Source organism: Salmo salar, chromosome ssa29 (genome assembly GCF_905237065.1).
Source record: "Salmo salar chromosome ssa29, Ssal_v3.1, whole genome shotgun sequence".
In the NCBI taxonomy this organism is placed as follows: domain Eukaryota; kingdom Metazoa; phylum Chordata; class Actinopteri; order Salmoniformes; family Salmonidae; genus Salmo; species Salmo salar.
Window position 1 is genome coordinate 21,555,872 of NC_059470.1, and position 24,606 is coordinate 21,580,477.

The 24,606-nt window shown below is 40.9% G+C and overlaps 1 protein-coding gene, 1 long non-coding RNA gene and 1 other non-coding gene across 3 annotated transcripts in view; 2 read left to right on the forward strand and 1 right to left on the reverse strand.

Annotated features, from left to right (window-relative positions):
* Positions 1-9,273: 9,273 nt before the first annotated feature.
* Positions 9,274-12,064, forward strand: LOC106590325 (uncharacterized). Its single transcript, XR_001325035.2, has 2 exons — positions 9,274-9,729; positions 10,314-12,064. It is a non-coding gene; the product is annotated as an uncharacterized lncRNA (long non-coding RNA).
* A 3,521-nt stretch (positions 12,065-15,585) lies between these two features.
* On the reverse strand, positions 15,586-15,661 carry trnap-ugg (transfer RNA proline (anticodon UGG)). The gene has a single exon. It is a non-coding gene; the product is annotated as a tRNA-Pro (tRNA).
* Positions 15,662-21,585: 5,924 nt separating this feature from the next.
* Positions 21,586-24,606, forward strand: part of LOC106590347 (rho GTPase-activating protein 18) — a 45,517-nt gene continuing 42,496 nt past the window's right edge. Inside the window, exon 1 of the mRNA XM_014181269.2 lies at positions 21,586-21,867. Within this exon, the coding sequence (XP_014036744.1) occupies positions 21,725-21,867 (143 nt within the window). The 5' untranslated portion in view covers positions 21,586-21,724. The remainder of the gene's footprint in view (positions 21,868-24,606) is intronic.

Here is a 24,606-nt window from a genome sequence, read left to right on the forward strand (position 1 = left end):
GACCCCTGTTACAGTATGTAACAATGTCAACTAAATATATTATAAGATCATTCACCTGCATACTAAGACTAATGCAGTTAGTATTAATCATATTTGTGTGCTTTTTCTAGCCCTTTACAAACACCCAAACAACCTCCCTGATGTATTTCTGCCAAGTAGTATAAGAAATTAATATCGGTCTCATTGTTGTTCTGTTCATAAAGGAAGTGTTGCCCTGATGATATTGGCTGCAGCAATGCAAAAGCCTGAATAAAATATCACATTAAGGTAAATCAGATAAATAATGAAATTGGACATGTGTCTTATGTAATTCTCTATTGCTGCTTCTGGTTCTGCATCGTCACTGCCAATCTGAACAACCCACACATCATCATTATCTATCAAATGATTGACTGTTCCAATCAAGTCCAATCTTAGGCCACTGGAGCTCTTATGTGAGGCCTTTTCCTTTCCTTCCAGTGGGGTTGTTATAACCATACAACTATTATTACTAGAAGAGACCCACAGGATACAGCAATGTCCATTCTAGTAGGGTCATTATATGTTTTATGTTGTCGACTCTTTCATACCTCCCTGCTGATCACATCGTTGCCTCATCTTCAACCAGAGTTCCAGGAATATTTCAAATGAGAGAAATCCAGATCATATATAGGAGTTCCCTAGTCAACACCGTTGGATAGATTTAAGGCAGTTTGTCCTCTCTTGAGCTCACTTGAGGGATGAGTACAAAGCCCAGTGAAATCCACTAAACATACATTCTGCACCATACTCATCGCAAATCCTCTCCAATGTCAGGGATGAGTAAGTCCATGCTCCCTCTGGGGTTTATGGAGAAAAGCAGCCCACTCAGCCCACTTAGCCTTGCTTATCATTGAACAGACACATAGTGGTGTTCAACCCTAGACCAAACAACTACTGCCAAGCAACATTAGGCTTGGAGATCAACAAGTCTTCTAACTTCTTATCTTATAGAGGTCAGAATATCGGACGACTAACCTAAACGATACACATCGATTGCAGTATCTACACACAACAAACATTCGATCCGTTCCTCTCAAAGAACCAAGCATTCCATAAGGATGCTGTTTTCCCAAGGGTTTTGACACAGCCCAACCCAGTGCAGTTCACACTAGTAATGGATAAAAGAAATAGATACATGTCGATTCCCCCCCAGACAGGCTGCAACAAAATGGAAACTTAAAAGATGTTCAGGGAGGCTTGAAGGAGACAGATGGCGGTTAGAGGAAGTGTCCAGTCCGTAGGGAGAGACTGGCTCGGCTATGGCAGCCTTAGGCCTAGCTTATTTGAGGAAGGGTTTTGTGTTTGGTGCAGTTACATTTACTTGGAACTCTAGGTCTGAGCCCTAGGCCTGTATCCACAAAGTGTATAAGAATAGGAGTGCTGATCTAGGATCTGTCCATACAATCTTAATCATTATGATCTAAAAGGAAAAAATGATGCTAGATCAGCAATCCTCTTAGACGTTTTGTGGATACAGGACCTGCACTTTCCTGTGCTGGCAAACATCCCAATCTCATAGACAGGTGGCATAGAGCCTGTACATAATATCCCTACATAATATCCACCCTAGCAATAGCAATGGTTGTGCATTATGTTTATGTTTACAAATTGAAAACAGGGAAGCATCTATCTGTGAAGAGAGTAAACTGATTTTTTTTCATGAACTGCAATGATGAACTGATTGAATTGAGCCTTCAGATTCTCTTTCGGTCGATGGACTATGGACTGTGATGTACTTCACATGAAACATTCTCAAATGTTTTAGAAAAAAAAACTCTCTGGCTCCGCACCAGGCTTTTAGATCTAAATGAGCAACAAGAGATATCGGTTACATAACATTATGATGCTCCGGCCTCATCCATCACAATCAATGACGGGCTATGACATATCCCGCGCCCGCTTAGAATCGGTGCCGTCTGTTCCTCAAGTCCTTTTGGTGGTTCATCAGCCTGTAATAGAGCAATGAAGACGTGTCATTGGGGAGAGTTGAGCGACAACATCTGCCCTTGTGCCAATGCCCACTCAAATTCGAACCATTTACATAAATTAATTATTGAATATGCATCTGTAGGCCTATGCTGCTAGAGGCAATGTGAATATGAATGTTCCTACAATTATTCTCTATAAACAAATGTGACTAGTTACGGAAGCTATTGGGATGTTCTACATTGTAAGTAAAATATGACTAGTATGTTTTTTATGTTATGATAAGGTACTGAGAATGCCACCATTCCTGTCTGATTGATTTGGTTTTAAATAAACAGCATTGATTTCACCATGCTTCTCATATTGCTTTTGACTGGGGAGAGTTGTGGAACATCACGCCGGACATTCCACCATTGCTATACCCTCATTTGGCGCCAAACACAGAACATAGGGCATGTAGGCCTACTGAAGTTTTCAGATGTTTTTTTACCTGTTCAGATGTCTCATTTTCAGGCGAACTGCCTGGAGTAACATGTTGTCATAGGGCTCTCTGTATGTTATTGTATAGTATAGTATTGCATTGCATAGTAACAACAGCACTTTCATCCCCTGCTGTGGATCCTTACCAGTCAAATAGGAGTGTATTTTCATCACCTATCATGTCTCGAATTTCCTTTTGGTCATTGAATTGAATTACTTCAAGCACAAGCCTCCGCAAACTATACACCTGGGCCCCTTTGTTAAAGTGTCAATGCAATGAAGGTAGAGTGTTGGGTTCTCTGTCACTGTCTGTCAGCTCAAAACACGCTCTGTTTGTTCTCAAAACACGCTCTGTTTGTTCTCAGTCAAGAGATTGCAGATCGACGCCCTTTTGTCTGTCAAACGTGATTTTGCCTTCTCTGTACTTGATGACAATATACGATAGATGGAGTGTGTGTTTATTGCATATGTGTGTGTGTGTGTGTGTGTGTGTGTGTGTGTGTGTGTGTGTGTGTGAGAGAGAGAGAGAGAAAGAGAGAGAGAGAAAGAGAGAGAGAGAAAGAGAGCGAGAGAGCGAGAGAGAGAAAGAGAGCGAGAGAAGAGAGAGAAAGAGAGAAAGAGAGAGATGCGACAATAAACCTACTTGTTTTTTCTTCACTCATCTGTCATGCTAATTCTGTTGCATTCACTACTGTGCTCCGTGTAGGCTACAGACATATCACCACCAACCAAAACAACTGTGATAGTGACAGGGACACATTGTACTAAATAGTGAAGCCACTTCAGCAATACACAGCAGTTAGCAATAATGATCCTTGGTTTAAATATAAATATGTGATCATGGTAGATAGGAAAACACGTGAAAATAATGTATGTGTATATGGGGCAAACATTTATTAATGTTATTGTAAAAAATATTTTTGTAATATACAGCACCAGTCAAAAGTTTGGACACACCTACTCATTCAAGAGTGTGCAAAGCTGTCATTAAGGCAAAGGGTGGCTAATTTGAAGAATTTGTTTAACACGTTTTTGGTTACTACATGATTCCATATGTGTTATTTCATAGTTTTGATGTCTTCACTATTATTCTACAATACAGAAAATTGTCAAATACAGAAAAGATTTGAATGAGTGGGTGTGTCCAAACTGTTGACTGGTACTGTAACTCGACAAATATGTTTTCCTTGAGTAAAAGGCGAGGCATGTAGCCAACAGTATGATAACCCCCTATGAAATGTATGTCTGGCATCCTTAATACTCACAATACATACTTCCTGATCTTTTGCTACAGAGACCACCTTCCCTGTCCTTCGAAGCACGATGACTTCAACTCTTTTCAAACAGAAAAGCCAACAATGGACTAGTAAAGCAACAGTGTACATTTGTACATTTGACCTTCTCCAAATGTCTCGAGCCTGCCTGTGTCTGGGGACTATAAAAACTAAAGTGAATCTTGTAAAAGGACATACAGGAGGGCCTAGAGGCCTGGCAAGTGGCTACAACTGCTGTAACCTCTTTTGACCACTGGTTGGTGCGCCAATAATGCTCTTAGCAGAATAATTATGCTGTATGAGATGCATGTCTTTGCTCTGGTTGATAGCTTGCTCAGAGGGGAGAAAGATAATGGCTGTGCTTACGGTATTTATTTATTTAACCTTTATTTAACTAGGCAAGTCAGTTAATAAGAACAAATTCTTATTTACAATTGCAGCCTACTCCGGCCGAACCCATACCCGGGCAACGCTGGGCCAATTGTGCGCCGCCCTATGGGACTTCCAATCACGGCTGGTTGTGATACAGCCTGAAATCGAATGAGGGTCTGTAGTGATGCCTCTAGCACTGAGATGCAGTGCCTTAGACCGCTGTGCCACTCGACAACAAAAGGTTGATGAATGCAAGCATATGACAACACAGGAAGTATAATTATAATGTGTCAAATAATGAATGCTGTATATAATAAACTTCAACAGCACCATAACAAAACCTTTATATCACAAAAGCTGTAACACCTATTTCACTATGACAAGATCATGGATAACCAATGTTGGACAACTCAGTGTTAGAGAGCCTACTAAGGATGACTGATCACCAGCAGATGGCACTTGGTACACTGGTAATATTCACTATGATACTTGTCTGAAGGTGGTTTGCGTCAGTTCAAATATAGGCCCTTATTGTTACAGGCAGCATAACGATAATTTATTTACTTTTATTTGCATGTGTTTGTTTAATTCCATTTATTCCAATCGATCCATTAAAATGATCCCATCCTCCTAATTTCCCCTCCAACAGCCTCCACTGGTGTGGCTGTCCAATCAGAGATGAAGGGTCTTTGGCGATCAACCAAGCAAACACCAAACGTGAAGACACGAGACAAACACAAAACAATAAAAAATAAACACTGAACAATGACATTTTATACCATATATTGAGTAATTGACTCTGAATTTGAAATGGTATTTCAATAAAAAGGGAATTGTTTTCCTTTGTATGTGCTTGTTAAAATTACTTAAATGCGTTAACAAATTAATTCTTCAGATTGTACAGTACATGTGGAGAATGAAGTCAGTGCCTTTTTCCTTTAAAAACATGGGTTTAAAAACATCTATCCATCAAATCATGAGGTAAACTATAAATTCTTTCTTTGAGTATTGATAGAAAATACAATACAGAAAACAATGCATTATTTGCTGTTCATATGACGGTCAGGAATTCTTTCCTCAAACACTATTGTTCCTCAAACATTCAAAACAAGTGCCCCAGAAACATATTCATTCAACCTGAAACATTAGACTGACAGCCAAATATTACCTTGCCGCTAAGATTTAGTGGGCCAGCAAAAACAGCCTAGCCTGTGAGGATGTTAAATGGTCCATGAGTGTTTCTGGTGCCTTTATGACCGTGCTATTGCTTTGGGACAAGAATTGCCTTACATTTTCTAGGTGACAAAAGTAGGTCAGACTAGTTATGCTGTTGGGCCTCTGCCAATGCTGCCATAGCTTTAGTAGCCTCTGACTGACACAATCCATTTCTGGCGGGTAGGAGCGTTGGGCCAGTAACTGAAAGGTTGCTGGATCGAATCCCAGATCTGACAAGGTAAAAATCTATCGTTCTGCACCTGAGCAAGGCAGATAACAAACTGTTCCCTGGGCACCGATGACGTGGAAGTCGATTAAGGCAGCCCCCCGCACCTCTCTGATTCAGAGGTGTTGGGTTAAATGTGGAAGACACATTTCAGTTGAATCCATTCAGTTGTACAACTGACTAGGTATCAGTTTGAGAGCTTGTGACTATAAGGTTCTATCTGCAAAAAGATGATTGTGAGATAATTGGCTTTAAATTTCTGAACCCTCATTGGTTTGAATGGTGACAGCAATTTTAATCTTGTGTTCTTTTAAACTTAACAACATGAATTGGGGTATTTAGAATACTATATAGGTAGAGAACATTGAACAGAACAAGGCTATGTCAATAACTACATTTTGACAAAAAATAACCTCATAGTCCCGAACTCTCGAATTTTCACTTCCGCTTTTAAAACTGGTTTCAATTGTAAGATAGCGAAAAGACAAAATGTAAAAGTTTTAAACTTAATTTCCTGTAATTCTACACATTTTGCCAAAAGGTGGACAGAAAATTGCGCAATTTTTTAACAAATTTCATGCAATTTGCCACAGGCCATGGAGAACATTTTAGCAGTTTTAGTCCTAATTTCCTGCAATTCTATCCATTTTGCCATGGGGTGGAGAGACAGTTTTGCTGTTTTAAAGCAAATTTCCTGTAATTCTACACATTTTGTGTCATAATCTTCGTCGTGTGAAGAGGAGAAATCATCAGACCAATATGCAGCGGGTATGTTGCTCATCTTCGTATTTATTGAAGGTAACACACTTAAAGAAAATAACGACGATAACAGTCCAGTAAGGTGCTCAGACTAAACAGGAAACAACCACCCACAAACACAAGTGAAAACACACACAACTAAATATGGCCTCCAATCAGAGATAACAAGAAACAGCTACATCTGATTGGAGGTCATTGACAAAACTAACATAGACATAGAAAAACGAGAAAAACCACATAGAAATAGAAAACATAGAACATAAACCAAAAACCCAGAAACACACTAAACAAACACCCCCTGCCAACCCCTGACCAAACTACAATAACAAACAACCCCTTTTACTGGTCAGGACGTGACATTTTGCCATTACTTATGCCATGTTAATATGATATCTGAGTGAGACTAACAAAACCAATGGGGGCCTCTCTCTGTAGTTTTACAGGACAAAAACATTGTGAATCTCATTTTAGTGTCAGTGCTCCTTTCAAACCCGTTCCAGTGATCTCAGTCTATCCAATTAAGAGCTTGATCAGATATCTGCCCATGTTAAATTATTAATGCATTCTACAGAGGTGAACTGGGGGATCGACGTGATAATAGCACTCAACTTACTTATTGAACAAGCCTATAAATGAACATTAAAATAAACTTGATGACTATCATGATCATAACTCCACTATACTTTCACGATGCTGTTTTCAAATTAAACAAAATACCCTGCGCTTGTTTAACTTTTAGAATTCATTTGTTTGTCTTCCTTGTCTTCAAATCGTTCAAAGAGCAAGCAGACCAGTGGAAAAGAGAAACGTTGAAAGGGCCTCTCTGTGCTGGTTGAATGTGGAGAGTATCCTTGTCTGTCTCTCCACAGAGGATGTGTTGCTACTCACTTTCCATGGAGAAAAAAAACTCTGTATAACAAACAATCCTCTCCAGGACCACCACACTGCTGACAAGTGAAATCTTCAGCTTCTTCAATCTGAATCTAACCATCCTGGAATGGTAAATAATGGTCTTTCAGCACAATATACAACAAACAACATTTAACAGACTATGCCACACTATAAGGAGCTGCTCCTTTCCTAACATGTTGTGAGGACACTGCCCTATCTCTTGATACCACAGCATGATTCATGGTAGAAAAGGTGGAAATGACTCCCCCCTAATCTACACCCCCCACATCATCTACACCCCCACATGTGTTCAGTAAGTCACACCTTGGCAAAAGATGTTGCAACAGAAAACAAAAAAAAATCGGTGTTCTTATTGGTCAGGTTCAGGTAGTGTCTCACCCTTTTAAACTGTTTTCTCCCTAATTGAACAGGACCCTGATTCAGCCCGCACACAATAACAGGGGTGTCATGTAAAAAACCTCAAGGGTATCGCTCATACACCACCTTGTAGACTGTGGCACAGTAACACTTCTGCCCTAGTATTACCTAGCGTATTGCCGTAATTATAGCTGTAAGGATAATTTGTGTCGGGTGGATTGACAGTAATGTTACAGGAGATCTGGTTGCCGTCAGAAACCCTCCAGAAGTCAAGTGACTTTTTTCACTGTAAATCATTGTCACTCATCTGAGGGAAAGAATTGAAAAAAATAATATTTTGTAACACTTTACTAAAAGCTGGCCAGATATGATGTATTATGATGTGCTTATAATACATTATAATGCATGCCATAAGCATTTATGATCCCCTTATCATCTCATAATGACCAGCCATTTTGAATTATTGGAAATTTGCTATAGAGATACATAACATTATTTGAGGCCTTATCATAACATGTTATATAGGCTCATACAAGCATTATACTTTCTGGCTAGTGAAGTGTTACCAAGAGAGAGAGAGGCATCATATATTGTTCATCAGACAGATCACGGGATGTGTGTCAACACTGAGCCAATTGAGCTAACACATTTTATTTGTTCTTGTAGTCAGTTCTTAAAATAGACAGATCAAGCACGCAAGCCTGTTTTTATTACTTTAGATAATCCATGCAATGAGTGTCTCTGGTCATGATAGGTTAAATGATTGATATGCTCAGACAAGACAGTGCTTGCTAGACAAGAAAGAGAAACATAAGCCTATTTGACAGACACATCCAATTTAGGATGTACTTGACAATGCTCATAATCACTTGTACTCGGAGAAACTGAGAAAAAAGTTTGATGGGGATGAAACTATTACAGAATGGCAGATGAATAAGAATAATATCCAAACACAAACGGATGACACAACTGGGACCACAGTACAGACATGGAAAATCCCTCTCCCATCAAAGTAAACACTCAGCATTCGTATTAGAGGAGTTTTCTCTCATAACAAGGAGAACCATGCCTGAAGTGATAGAAGTAGACAGTGATAAATAGAGCTGCCATCGTCTCTGAAAAGAATAGGTTGTTGAGACATGAGCTGAGCTGCCACTGCTCAGGTTAGGGAAATGAAAATCACACTGCAATGTGGACATATTTCTGTCAGTGAAAAAACATAGCATTTTCCGATACTGATTATCTGAATGACATGGCCAGCATTGGCCACCATACGAGAGTATTGGAAGAAAATGTACATGTGTCACATTGTTGTTGAGTATTCAAGTATAGCTGTAAGCAGAAATATTCCATTGACCTTCTGGCTATTGATTTTGAGGAAGATGTGCGCGTGTGGAAGATTTCTGATAAATGCAAAACAGTGAATAATTCCACTTTAGACACACAGACAGATCGTAAGCAAATATGATACTGAGCGCGCTCAAACAAACTGTTCCATTTATCAAACAGGAAATAAAACATAGCAGAATAAATTGAAAAAAATACACCATGCTTATTATAAGAAATTCCAAATTCCAAGTACAGGTTTTGTGGTCCTGAGTCCTGACATATTTTCTTTCATTGAACCTCATGTTGGTCAATCATTGGATGACAGAATGAACTTTGACAGGAAAATGTAGGCTACAAGTGTGTGAGGTAAAACCTGATTCTGCTTGCAGTGTTGTTGTTTTCTTTACCATGTAGAGCATTGTATAGCTAGTAAAGCTTTAAAAAGAAAAACAAGCCCTGAAATCTCTTTTAAGCACTGTGCAATCAGAGACGTCATCCTATGACAATGGAAATCCTGCTTGGCTTGTTTACATTAGTCTGTTAGAAACTGGAACTATGTGTTTGGTGGGTGGCAAGTACATTAAAGTCATAAGGACTGAGGTGTAACTTTCCTATCCCTGAGCTTGGAGGTTGAAGTCTGGGGATTTGTAAGGACAGGTGAAACTTTGAACTCAAGAGGACCCTAACAAATCACAAGATAGGGTCCCTCCAACAAGAGATCAATCAGTTAGAATAACAGTAGCATGCAGTGGCTTGACAGGGAGCTTATGAAAGTCAAAGCAAACAGCCCTGAGAAAAAGCTCCAATTTCGTTTGTTTTCCAAAAATACTTCGGATAAAAACAATGTGAAGGTGAGAGGTGAGTAACGGCTACTTTGCAATTTACGTATTTCTTTGCTTTTATATAAACATTGTACTGTAATTGCTAATTGTTTTGTCAGTGTACAAGTAGGCTTCTTCTGTATAGTGTTGAAAAGTCTTCAAACCCTGTTGTTACCATTTTCAATTAATTAACTTTTTTTGCTTATAGTTCAGAAATGCTATCAAACATACCCACTCGACACATTACAACGTCTAGTTTTGATTTTCATTTGATTGAGTTGATGTCAGTGGATTTAGATGAAAAAATACATTCCTTTACGTTGATGACTTCAATCCAATCAGTTTCCATGTTGATTCAACGTCATCATATTGAATTGAATTTGTTTGTTGAAATTATGTTGAAACAGCATTGATTCAACCAGTTTATGCCCAGCTTGAGTTTTTCAGCAAACAAAAGGAACTCCTTATCTGGGAGTGTCTGTCCATTGAATGAGGGGTCAGAGTCCAGAGCTATACGTCATTGGTTCTTATTATACCTCATTGGTTCTTATTATACCTCATTGGTTCTTATTATACCTCATTGGTTCTTATTATACCTCATTGGTTCTTATTTTACCTCAGTGGTCAACACAGAGAGCGTTGGAAAGTCTGAACATTGAAGTGGAAAAAAGGGAGTCTCACATCAAGGAGTCTCCACACCCTGCCAACCCTCTGACACCCCCCCCATCATCCCACTGTGCCACCAGCTGCTGTCCCCTCTTCAACAACTGCCACTGTGTGTCACTAGGGACAAGAGACAGCACAGCTAGCACAGTCACACATTAATACACATCTATACTACATACTGTATGTGGCCATCAAATTCACTGCATCTCAGTGAAATGATTTTGTTTTCATAGATACCGTACGCAAGACATACTCTAAGTATTTAGAAAAAGATAACATCTGAACTGCCTTTTATGTATACAAAGTATTGCCTTGAAGTTTTTCTTGTCTTGACATTTGACTGCTTTCCCACTTAAAATGAATCAAGAAACAGCATATCAGTTCATTATAATAATCAACATCTCTGAACAAGAATATGTTAGCTAACCCATTATTTTCATGCACTGTTTAGGGCCAATGAACCCCAAACTTTCCATCGAAACAAGCTTTCAACTCTGAGTTGTTCCGTGTTTATGTGGTCTAGCTATGCCACTACTGTGTTTTCTGAGTGGAAGGATTGTCAGAAAGGAAAGTAAAGGTCTGGTTCCCTCGACCTATAAAGGAAGCAGGCATAGCGATCCTGCCATGGTCGACCGTGGATACACTGGATTGAGTGCCTCAGTGCCTGTAAGGTTGCCCTGCTAAGCGAAAAACCTTCTGGGTCGGCCCGGTTTGCACAGTCAGCTCGAGTTTCCCACAGCCGCGGTTCTCCTTTCATTTGCCTAGTTTCCAGCGACGAGTTACAAGGTATGCTGTGCTATCTCATGGCTGTGTCATCATGCCACCGCACCCACTGATAGTGGATTGTCCCAAACCAACTGATGAACCAGTGTAACCATTTTTCACTTTTAATATGCATTAGATGTGGCTGTTGCAGATGGCTACATGTTCCACCCGTGGCTCCTTCTAACAGAATGTGTCAGATACTGGTGTTGTGTGATACAGATATATACACCACACTGGTGTTGTGTGATACAGATATATACACCACACCGGTGTTGTGTGATACAGATATATACACCACACCGGTGTTGTGTGATACAGATATATACACCACACCGGTGCTGTGTGATACAGATATATACACCACACCGGTGCTGTGTGATACAGATATATACACCACACCGGTGTTGTGTGCTACAGATATATACACCACACTGGTGTTGTGTGAGGGGATGTCTATGGAATGATAACACTGGGGATCTTTTTCTATTTTAGAGTTAGCAAGGGGCAAGGTTGGACATGAAAGATGGATCGGGGTGGTGCTGACAAGATGGCAAGTGTGTGTGTCTGTTGTGTGTGTGTGCGCATTCGTGCGTGTGTGTAATTTGCAGACAGATGCTACTTAGAACAGGATACCCCCTCAGCTTTGGGACACTAAATATATCGACAAACTGTATTTCCCATTACATTCATCACACATGCATTTTCGTGAAGAAAGAAACAGAGTTCTGTCTGGACCCTATTGACAAGGACAGATTTAGATGACTCACAGCAGAGTATGTCAGATGGGCTGGGGATTAATTGCAATCAAAACCATTCATCTGAATAATTTATGTGCCGGGCACTGCTGGCTTTCCCTGTCAACAAAGACATGAATATTCTCTCCCCTCTAATCATTTCACATTTTAAGTTGCCTGATTGAATAAATCTCAAGAACTAAGAAATTAACGTAGCTGGCCTAAAAACATAACTTGGGTTGTACATTTCCTCACGTGTCGTAAAGTAACGTTTCCCCCCACTTTATTTGAAAAGTCACTTGTTGGTACTTTACACTGGGGTCCTATTTGTCTATGATGGAAGCTGAGTGTCACGCTTGTCGTTGGAAATGGAGGACCAAAACGCAGCAGGTATGTGTATGCTCATCTTGCTCTTTTAATAAATACAAAATGAACACCAAAATAACAAAGAACGAACGATCAACAAAAACAGTCTGGTAAGGCACAAGGCTAAACACAGAATACATGAAAACCAAACAGTGCCCAACAAACACACCACCTCGAACCACATAAAACGAATACCCTCTGCCACGTCCTGACCAAACTACAATACTAATTAACCTTTATACTGGCCAGGACGTGACACTGAGTCTGACCAAGGACCACTGTCTCAACGGTTTATCATGTCTGGGGCTTATGTTAGCTTTTCTATACTCCTGGTTCTCTCAACACCCTTCCATACACACACTCTTCCACACATAAAAACACACACACACACACACATCTACGCACACACACGCTGGACATTTCAGCACACTGAAGAGGCTAATTGTTAAGGACAGACAAAGGTCTGCTGTGAAAAAGATGACCCCCTTCTCTGTGGTACTGTTTTCAGAAGCACCACCCCACCCCACCCACCCACCCACCCACCCACCCACCCACCGACACACACACACACCGTAGTACCTCTCACACAGTTAGCAGATTGTTTGTCTCCAGCTGTCCTCGACTTGCGCCACCCTATCATTACCCACAAACCACTGCTTCATACAGGGCAGGGCAACGGATGGGTCGCACATCAATGGAGATGTTTTTAGTGAGGCGTTTCTTAGCCCCGAAAGGAAATGTTTTGATTTAATGAAGGGGAGATCAGTGAGGCTCCTCTTCACCTGCTGGGACAAAAAGGGGGAGGATTGAGGTAAACAAAATGGTCTGGAAGCTAAGGTTACACCTTGAGACTAGAACCGGTTGACTTACCACAAAACGCCAGATAGCATCTTTGCTCTGCAGAAAATGTATTTTCTGACTGTTCCTCGTCGTATGGCTTTCAGGGCCTTCAAATGTTGTCCTATCCTGTTACCCGTGGGATAGCAGCGATTAAATACCCTGGATATAAAGGACTGTCTCTCCCTGCCATACATACACTGAGAAACATTGAAATTATATTAGACTTGATCTTCTCACTATCCCCAATAAGTCAACAAGATAGACAGCAGTGTTTAATGCCCACGACCTTTGACTTCAACAGGAAGACGAGAACAATGTCTTAGGAAATATGATGGGAGCTGGGAAACAAACACCAAGGCTACTTATTTTCCAGTTACATCAACTGGGAGTCCTGCCAAGTGCTCGGATAGTTGGATAGAAGGACTATCTTTCCACCTAAATGGGTTCACATTAAGATTTCAACAGGGATTACAAGAGTTTGTTGTGGAGGCCAGTGTGGCTGACAGTTACAATGCATCTCAATCGACAGTGTCAGAGAAAACATTATTGATCCATTTAAGGTATTGCCGTTTGTAGCAGCATTCCTTTGTACATTATGGACCCTCGAGACACTATAACTTCCATTTGTTATTGGCATGCAGTCCAATGACTGAAAAACAATATCCAGTTGCGTAGGCCTGCAAATAGCACATTCATTCATAGACTACAGTGAATGTCTTCCTCACAAAGAGAAGCAACGATGAGGGCACTTAGCTGAATAAGTAACTGTACCTACGAGCTGGGCCTCGTGGGACATTCCTCCCAGTTCCAAGAATTCCTCTGGGTGTAGTGCCTTAGTTATGTAGGTCACCGGGCTACAGGATTTGTGTTTGTTAGTCAAACCCCTGGCTGTACTGCTTGTTAGGTGATGGAGAAGATCTGGCCTAATTGGGAGTTTAATGTACTGTAGTGAACGTGGAGTATTTAAAACATGGCAAAGCTCCAGCATTACTCAGTTGGGATGAACATACAGTTCAAGTCAAAAGTTTGGACACACCTACTCATTCCAGGGTTTTCATTTATTTTCTACTATTTTCTACATTGTAGAATAATAGTGAAGACATCAACACTATGAAATAACACATATGGAATCATGTAGTAACCCAAAAAGTGTTAAACAAATCAAAATATATGTTATATTTGAGATTCTTCAAAGTAGCCACCCTTTGCCTTGATGACAGCTATGCACACTCTTGGCATTCTCTCAACCAGTTTCATGAGGAAGTCACCTGGAATGAATTTAAATTAGTAGGTGTGCCTTGTTAAAAGTTAATTTGTGGAATTTCTTTCCTTCTTAATGCTTCTGAGTTGTGTTATGACAAGGTAGGGGTGGTATACAGAAGATAGCCCTATTTGGTAAAAGACCAAGTCCATATTATGGCAAGAACAGCTCAAATAATCCAAGAGAAACGACAGTCCATCATTACTTTGAGACATGAAGGTCAGTCAATGCGGAGAACTTCAAGAACTTTGAAAGTTTCTTCAAGTGCAGTCACAAAAACCATCAGCTGCTATGATGAAACTGGCTCTCATGAGGACCGCCACAGAAATGGAAGACCCAGAGTTACCTCTGATGCAGAGGATACATTCATTATTGTTATCAGCCTCAGAAATTGCAGCACAAATGCTTCAGAGTTGAAGTAACAGACACATCTCAACATCAACTTCAGATGAGACTGCGTGAATCAGGCTTTCATGGTCGAATTGCTGCAACAACAAAAAACACTACTAAAGGACACCAATAAGAACAAGAGACTTGCTTGGGCCAAGAAACACAAGCAATTGACATTAGACCGGTGGAAATCTGTCCTTTGGTCTGATGAGTCCAAATTTGCGATTTTTGGTTCCAACCGCAGTGTCTTTGTGAAATGCAGAGTAGGTGAACGGATGATCTCTGCATGTGTAGTTCCCACCATGAAGCATGGAGGATGAGTTGCGATAGTGTCACCAGCAAAGCACCCCCACACTGTCTGTGATTTATTTACAAATCAAGGCACCCTTAACCAGCATGGCGTCCACAGAATTCTGCAGCGATACACCATCCCAGTGGGACTGTCATTTATTTTTGAACAGGACAATGACCCAACACACCTCCAGGCTGTGTAAGGGCTATTTGACCGAGAAGGAGAGTGATGGAGTGCTGCATCAGATGACCTGGCCTCCACAATCACCAGACCTCAACCCAATTGAGATGGTTTGGGATGAGTTGGACTGCAGAGTGAAGGAAAAGCAGCCAACAAGTGCTCAGCATATGTGGGAACTCTTTCAAGGCTGTTGGAAAAGCATTCCTCATAAAGCTTGTTGAGAGAATGCCAAGAGTGTGCAAAGCTGTCAAGGCAAAGGGTGGCTACTTTGAAGAATCTAAAATATATTTTGATTAACACTTTTTGGGTTACTACATTTACATTTTAGTAATTTAGCAGACACTCTTATCCAGAGCAACTTACAGTAGTGAATGCATACATTTCTTTTTTTTCCGGTACTGGTCCCCCGTGGGAATCAAACCCACAACCCTGGCGTTCCAAACACAATGCTCTACCAACTAAGCCACACGGGACCCCCAACACATGATTCCGTATGTGTTATTTCATAGTTTTGATGTCTTCACTATTATTCTACAATGTTGAAAATAGTGAAAATAAAGAAAAACCCTTGAATGTGTAGGTGTGTCCAAACTTTTGACTGGTACTGTACAGACAATGAACTGTAGGCCTATTGCAACTTTTTATCATAGTTACAACAAATGGCCCAGGAAAAACTCATAAGTAGGCAAATGATAGGATATAATTTGGTTGTAGTCCCGTGTGGCTCAGTTGGTCAAGCATGGTGTTTGCAACACCAGGGTTGTGGGTTCAATTTCCACGGGGGACAAGTACGGAGAAAAAAATGTATGAAATGTATGCATTCACTACTGTAAGTTGCTCTGGATAAGAGTGACTGTAATGTAAAAATGTTAACATTAAAAGTTATTAGGACTGTATCCCGTTCAAAGATGGTTCAGGTTAGTGAATAGATAATTGACTATTAGAAGGGGTGCAACTGTCACTGGGGACAGGATGGGGGATAAACTAGGAGTTATTCACAGTGCTGAGCTAGTATTGTAACTGACATGTAACATTAGCTAATGTTTCATCCCCTCTTGATTGAGGTGAATGAATAAGCTACACTAGTTAGTATGTACCACAGCCAGGTCAGCTCTCAGAATTAAATGAACTTGGCTAGCTTTCGCCAGTTGCTGTACCGGCTAGCGTTAGCTATTCTATTTGCCTCAATCACACTAAACCTGAATTAAACAATGAAACCATCAGCCAAACGATTGAATATTGATATTATGACATTTTTTTATCAGCGCAATGTGAGTTTATTAGTCAGTATGTGTAACAAATATCCTGAGAGCTGAGAAGCAGGTGAAACGTTTAGTAAAACAACAACCATGGAACGAGGAAACTTAACAGTAGCGTCTACGCATAAACACAGGAACAATACTGACTGGGGAAAGAACCTAAGGGAGTGCCAGATATAGGGGAGGTAATAAGTGAGGTAATGGAGTCCAGGTGTGCCTCATGATGACGTGCAGGTGAGCGTAATGATTGATGCCAGGTGTGCGTAATGATAGATCCCAGGACCGGTGGTGGTTAGTATACCGGCGAAGTCAAACACAGGAGGGGAGGAGCAGGAGTAGATGTGACAGTATGGCAATGTAACGTTAGTGATCTGTCTGTTTCCCTAGCTAATTCCCTACTTTTCACATTGACGAAATAAGAAGCATCTCTAACATTACAGGCTTCGCTGTCATGGTGCACAGTAGAGGTCTAGGGGGACCGATCCCGCCAGCAACTCTCACCGGCTACCGCAAGATCTGGTCCCAAACCCAACCGCAGTCCAGCAATGTTATTTTAGGCGTATGTGATGCAGCTCACTTGCCAGCCATGGTCTTAGCAATGTTGCACCCTATAGGCAATAACAAATGCACAGAAATAACTTAAGAAATAGGTTAAATTACCAGAGATTCCCACATGGCCCTTACGTTGTATTACAGGGCTATATCAGCCAATATGCTAGATGTAGTTTGAAGAGAGCAGAGTTAGAGAGACTTGCACTTACTCTTGAGCTATTTTTATAGCCTACCTTTTAGTAGTTGAAAGATTTTCAGACGGAGAAATAAGGGTGATCAATATTTAGGCTATGTAAACTATAGCCTTATCAAAAGCTTATTTAGGAAGTATATTTCCTCGGAAAGATAACTGCCCTGTGCCTCTCCACCCATGCATAGGCTATTAGCCTCCTCTATTTAATGGAGACCACAATTGCACCTGATCTCGCAGGTAAGGCTACTGAACTGGAAGCAGAAACAATGATGACAGAGACATTGGCTACATTTTGCATAGGCCTGTAGGATATAGCCTACTTTTAAGGAGGAGTATTTGCAGGCAGAGACAAATAAATGGGTATTCAAAACTCATTGAAAATGAAAAGACGTTGTGCCTTTTCCTTTTCAATTAGTATTGATTACCCATTTTTTTTTATTGTACTTCGACTCTCACGTTGGTTGAGCGCCCTCCACTTCTTTCCATTATCAATATTTATTTACAGACACTGTAGTTAACTACGGTCTAATCATGCTTAAGTTAATTTCATATTCAAGATAACTGCCACGTGATTCTCCGCCCATGTAGGCAGCCTACTCTACTTCAATGAGACTGCACGCACTAGGCGCACTTCAACTCTCACACCCAACTAGCCGCCCAACTAGCAGTGAATTCTGAGTGTGTGAATGTGAAAAATGTGCTTTTAATATAATAGGTAGGCTAACGCATACAAAGCAGAAAGAGGAATGTTTCCAAATAATCTGTGGAAGAAAAAAAAAATGTCATCCCAAATTCATCTGTCTGACTGGCCACTCCCTCCAACCACACTGATCTCCTTATGCATCCTGCAGAAATGCAGCCCTCTAATGCAGTCAGTACACAACACTATGCTCATCAGATCATCAGGTCTTAGCAGGATCTTATGCTGATCAGGTTTTAGCAGGATCTTATGCTGATCAGGTTTTAGCAGGATCAGATGGTGACAGGGGTTCCAGCAGGGTCAGACAGCCAGGGATGATCAGTCTATGAAGCTCAGGTGAATTCTGCCGTATATTAACAATATCAGGGAATTATACAAAAAGTTCCATCTTGAATTGATGGCTAGACCTACAGTAGCTACAGGACAGCAGTTTAAGCTTAAAGCTACAATCTGGGATCATGGACTAATGGTAATTTCACTTATTGAACCAATGATTCTATCATTGGATAATGCAATGTACACCAAGGTAATTATGCCTCATTTTAGGAGGATCAGATGGTGACAGGGGTGTCAGCAGGGTCAGACAGCCAGGGAAGACCAGTCTTTGAGGAGGTGATGTGAATTTTTGCAGATACAACACTTTATTCTCTCTGTGTGGCAAACACTGGACAAGCCAGATGCTATTTTACGACAGTCTGACAAACCTCCAAACTTGATTTCCAAACTGCATCAAGGGTTGATAGAGGCTTTTCCCGATGACACAAAACATGTAAAACAAAAAAGTGAGAAAGACCTGGTAGAAGCTATTGATGATGATGAATGGATACAGATAGGTTTGAATGCCCAGTCAGGTTCATATCATCTCAGTCATAAATTACTGCAGTTGAAGACCATCCATCATTTAAAAAATAATTATTATTTCACCTTTATTTAACCAGGTAGGCAAGTTGAGAACATGTTCTCATTTACAATTGCGACCTGGCCAAGATAAAGCAAAGCAGTTCGACACATACAACAACACAGAGTTACACATGGAGTAAAACAAACATACAGTCAATAATACAGTAGAAAAATAAGTCTATATACAATGTGAGCAAATGAGGTGAGATAAGGGAGGTAAAGGCAAAAAAGGCCATGGTGGCAAAGTAAATACAATACAGCAAGTAAAACACTGGAATGGTAGATTTGCAGTGGAAGAAAGTGCAAAGTAGAAATAGAAATAATGGGGTGCAAAGGAGCAAAATAAATAAATACAGTAGAGGAAGCGGTAGTTGTATGGGCTAAATTATAGATGGGCTATGTACAGGTGCAGTGATCTGTGAGCTGCTCTGACAGCTGGTGCTTAAAGCTAGTGAGGGAGATAAGTGTTTCCAGTTTCAGAGATTTTTGTAGTTCGTTCCAGTCATTGGCAGCAGAAAACTGGAAGGAGAGGCGGCCAAAGGAGGAATTGGCTTTGGGGGTGACCAGAGAGATATACCTCCTGGAGCACATGCTACAGGTGGGTGCTGCTATGGTGACCAGTGAGAGGAGATAAGGGGGGACTTTACCTAGCAGGGTCTTGTAGATGATCTGGAGCCAGTGGAATTGGCGACAAGTATGAAGCGAGGGCCAGCCAACGAGAGCGTACAGGTCGCAGTGGTGGCTAGTATATGGGGCTTTGGTGACAAAACGGATGGCACAGTGATAGACTGCATCCAGTTTATTGAGTAGAGTGTTGGAGGCTATTTTCTAAATGACATCGCCGAAGTCGAGGATCGGTAGTATGGTCAGTTGTACGAGGGTGTTTGGCAGCATGAGTGAAGGATGCTTTGTTGCGAAATAGGAAGCCAATTCTAGATGTAACTTTGGATTGGAGATGTTTGATGCGAGTCTGGAAGGAGAGTTTACAGTCTAACCAGACACCTAGGTATTTGTAGTTGTCCACATATTCTAAGTCAGAACCGTCCAGAGTAGTGATGCTGGACGGGCGGGCAGGTGCAGGCAGCGATCGGATGAAGAGCATGCATTTAGTTTTACTTGTATTTAAGAGCAGTTGGAGGCCACGGAAGGAGAGTTGTATATGGCATTGAAGCTCGTTTGGAGGTTTGTTAACACAGTGTCCAAAGAAGGGCCAGAAGTATACAGAATGGTGTCGTCTGCGTAGAGGTGGAGCAGAGAATCACCAGCAGCAAAACATAAACATAAAACATACTATATCCCCGTGAAACTGAATTACATGCACTCAGAAATGTCCTTCCTCTGCTGGAGGTGTAAAACAAAAAAGGGGACATATTTGCATATGTTATGGTCTTGTGAAAGCTGTCTGAATTCTGGCAAAGAGTTATTTTGTTATTTTATCACAGCATGTCTACAGATTCTCCCTTCTCCCTTCTCCCTGTTTTTGTTTGCTTGGAAATGTTGATACTGGAGACTGTTATCTGAAGAATCTGTGTAACCAAGCATTTATAGCGGCTAAGAAATGCATTACCATTAATTTGAAGCTTGGTTATCCTCCCCCAATGTCAAGTTATGTATCACTAGATTTGATTTATTACAAGATTACGGCTATACTATATGGAATACATTCCGACTAAAGGAGTATGTATTGAAAACATGCCCAAGTCAGGGGAGATACCTCTTTAGGCAATCCCTAGCTGCTGGGCTGCTCAGTCCTGGCCCTGGGGGTCTGCTGTCCTGTGGGTTGTCTCTCTCGCCTTGACCTAACACACCCGACACCAATAATGAATGCTTCACTAAGATTCTAAAGCTGAGTGGGGTGTGTTGGTTTGGGGCGCTGCAGTGAGGTGGACCCATAGGGACAGGATGGGGCGGCCCAGCTATATTGTGTGCAAGTAAAAAGAGCTCTAAAGTACTATTAGTCCTATGAGATTAATTATATGGAGGATTTGCTGTTTCTGTGTGTAAATGTATATTTGAGGTGTATGTGGTTATTTTTTGTATTTTGTATTTGATTTTTTTCTAAATCAAAGGTGTGAACTGCGAAAGAAATAGTGTTGGGAGAGAGTTGAGTTATTGACTAGACTGGTGGGGGTCTAGCCTGCAGGTGGCTTGGGCAGGCTGGTCGATCTGGCAGAAATTTCAAATAGAGGATGTCTTAATAAAGACAATCAAAAGTCTTTGTATTTTTTTTTCAAGAGTTGTTCATTTGTTAGGCTATTGGTTCAATACCATTGGCATAAGGAAGGTCACTACCTATCAGGTAACGTGTGAGAGCTTGCTGAATAAGGGGGGAAACACCCCACGTGGACCTCTCTTCTGTCATCACACCATTTATTATTCAACTTGTATAGGATGGTACATACTTTTCCCATTATGTGAACTCAGGGGAGACCATAGCAGCACAATGACAGGTGAGGTGGTGAGTTTCTATAATCTCTCAACTGACTCAATGTAAACAAAGCAACTGCACATATAAAACATTTATGAAGAGGGGTAAGAAAGATACACGGTGGCATACAAAATCTCCACTGACCTTTCAAATCCTGTCACTTAGTGAATTATATATTTATTCAGCGATATGGAAAGTATCTAGAACAATACACAAGAGGTTGAAGCACGAGCTAAAATAAACACGTGTACTAATGTTGACATTTGCCCATAGGCTTATCTAATTTACATATGGAAACGAAACGTTTTATGGAAATAAGCCGATTGGACATGCCGCATGATAGCGCCATACGCTCGACGCAGTGGTGTCGGATTTCACCGTGAGCAGACGCGAGAGTGGCAGCGGTGGATCGCTTTATTTATTTTCTGTAGAGAGTAGCGTAGCGAGTGCCCAATGCGAAGTACACTAAACCCGGCCGGTTACAATAGCCAGGCGCCTACTTTGGTATGATATTTTGGCGGTCAGCGATGGAAATCATAGACTCGGGCAGTGTGATTTTAACAGCTTACCATTCATACGCACCGTCCAGGATACATTTGGTGGATGAGGGCTGTGCAACTCCGCTGTCTCCAAGACACTCTCCTTGCAGGTAACTGGCACGCCACCGTGTCTTTGTTGTAGAAAAAAAGCTACATGATAAATTAACAAGATGTATATGACCTGTTTAACAACTACCATGGTGTTAGTATCCATATGTATTGATGTAGCTTTTAAACAAATAGGACTGGGTAAGGTGCTCTGAGAGCGAGAGCGTGGGAAAAAATTGTCTCTGCAGTCAGTTTACTGCCTCGCTACTTGCGGTGATGAGGAGTAGGCTAGCCTAGATCTATCCAAAAAGCTTTAAAGATGTTAATGCATTGGTTTCTCCTGAAATGTCTTGTTGGTTTCTGTATACAACCACCATATATAGGATTGTAACATCTTGGGCATAGTTCTGACCCCCTCAAGACCTGAAGTGCTTTTCAAGGGTGTCAAACAAACATGTGCTAATAAGAAGACACTTTATTGGATGCAATAAGAAGACACTATATAAGACACTCTATTGGATGCAATAAGAAGACACTATTGGATGCAACAAGAAGACACTCTATTGGATGCAACAAGAAGACACTCTATTGGATGCAACAAGAAGACACTCTATTGGATGCAACAAGAAGACACTCTATTGGATGCAACAAGAAGACACTCTATTGGATGGAACCAGAAGACACACTATTGGATGCAATAAGAAGACACGCTATTGGATGCAATAAGAAGACGCGCTATTGGATGCAATAAGAAGACGCGCTATTGGATGCAATAAGAAGACGCGCTATTGGATGCAATAAGAAGACGCGCTATTGGATGCAATAAGAAGACGCGCTATTGGATGCAATAAGAAGACGCGCTATTGGATGCAATAAGAAGACACGCTATTGGATGCAATAAGAAGACACGCTATTGGATGCAATAAGAAGACACATGCAGGATGATGTTACTAGCTGGAACTGATTTTTGAAGTCCGTTTTACATTGTAGGTTCTGAAGGGTATAGGTCACTAGGCCAGGATTTGGGTATGGTTACCTGGCCTCAAATCAACAATTTGAACAATAGGATATCTCAAACTGTTCTACCCTTCCCTTGATTTGGTGCCTCAGGGTATTTAGAGACCTGACTATTTACTAATTGTTGAACCTTACATCTACATAGTCTGCAGTTCAATAACTTTACAAAAAAGGAAGGCTGTACCACATACCATTAAAAACCCTGTATAATTATGTATCCTGAATATTTAATCCAAGGAAACTGACAACATTGTATAGATGGGGGGGGGGTCAGTCCAACAAGACACTCACTTTGCAGACAGTCAGTTGGCAGTCGCCCCACATAGCACAAGGTGGCATTTAAAAACGCTTATGTCTGGGTACGACCATTGAACATAACAACCATGATTATGTCTATTAAATCATTACAACTAGCCATTTTCATAGACACACATAAAGAAAAGGAATAGCAAATTGTTCAGGTTTCAGTGGTGGATTTAACACGCCAATATTTTATGATTTCTGGGGAGTAGCTTATTAATTAGGGCACACCGTAGCGAATACTAAAATCAGCGTTTCTTATGAACAAGTTCAGGAGTCCCTCCCTGTTTCAATCCATTTTCTTCTGTTTGTTGCCTAATGAATACGACCCTGGACTGTTTGGACTGCAAACTGATTTAACCTAGCTGTGTGTATGTTAAAGTTGGCTGTATTTTACGTCATTGGCAGAGCTACATTCATTTGGCATTGAACTGGAATATTTATTGATGGAGTGCTCTGTGTCTGTTATGGTGTTTGGAGTTGGAAGGTAACCACTGTACTGTAAATTTATTCTTCAGACCACTTTCATTGGCTCTCTGGCTCTCTCCCCATTCTAACTATGAATTCATTACATCAAGGGAAATGTGTGTGTGTGTGCGCGTGTGTGTGTGTAATGCATTAGACCTGTGTAAATATTAGACCAAAAGAAGGAAGATTAAATATTACTTGTACTTAAATCAATTTTATTGAACCTAAATCAGACCATGAGCCAGGAAAATGAACTCGCGCACGTCATTGACTAGATGTTCTGTTATTTGAACACTTTCTTTTAGAATTCACTCTATTTCCAAGGATCTGTGTGAGAGCTGTTGACCTGTACTGTGGTGGGTACAATACATGATGTCTGTGCTGACAGAATATTCCATTTGCTGCCCCACCTGAACAACTCAAGAACATCTAATCTCCCAGCATGGCCAGTTTTCCTAGATGCTTGCTTTGTTTGGCCACTTGTCCCCAGTGTGCGTGCGCATGTGTGCCTGTGTGTCATCGGGGGGTGATGATCGTGATGTCAGCCCCGAGCTACCCAGGGTCAGGCACCGATAGGGGAGCCAGCCTCGTCTTGTGTGGCATGCCAAAAAGTTGGCGCACCCACATCCATTAAGTCTGAAAATATTAACATTATCCGAGACACATTTGGTGTTTACCCTTAGATATTTTCAGGTTCTTAGATATGTAAAATCGGTCTTGCTCTTGAATTAATTGATGCTTTTTTGGTGTGAAAGATTAACTGTTTTTCTGTGGGTATTTTGGCAAAAATTGTCAAAATATTTTGGGGTGATCATATCATAATCTGATGGCAGTTGTGTGTTGATAAGACAAAAAATGCTACATGTTTTCACATGAGACTATACTTTGGCTACCAGTACAAGGTTAGATAAATATTAAGGGCATCGTGTTTCTCTGTCTCTCTGCTGTTTATACAACTGTATCAGACAGTAGGCAATCTCTTATGTTCATTTTGTATGTACTGAAGTGACTATAAG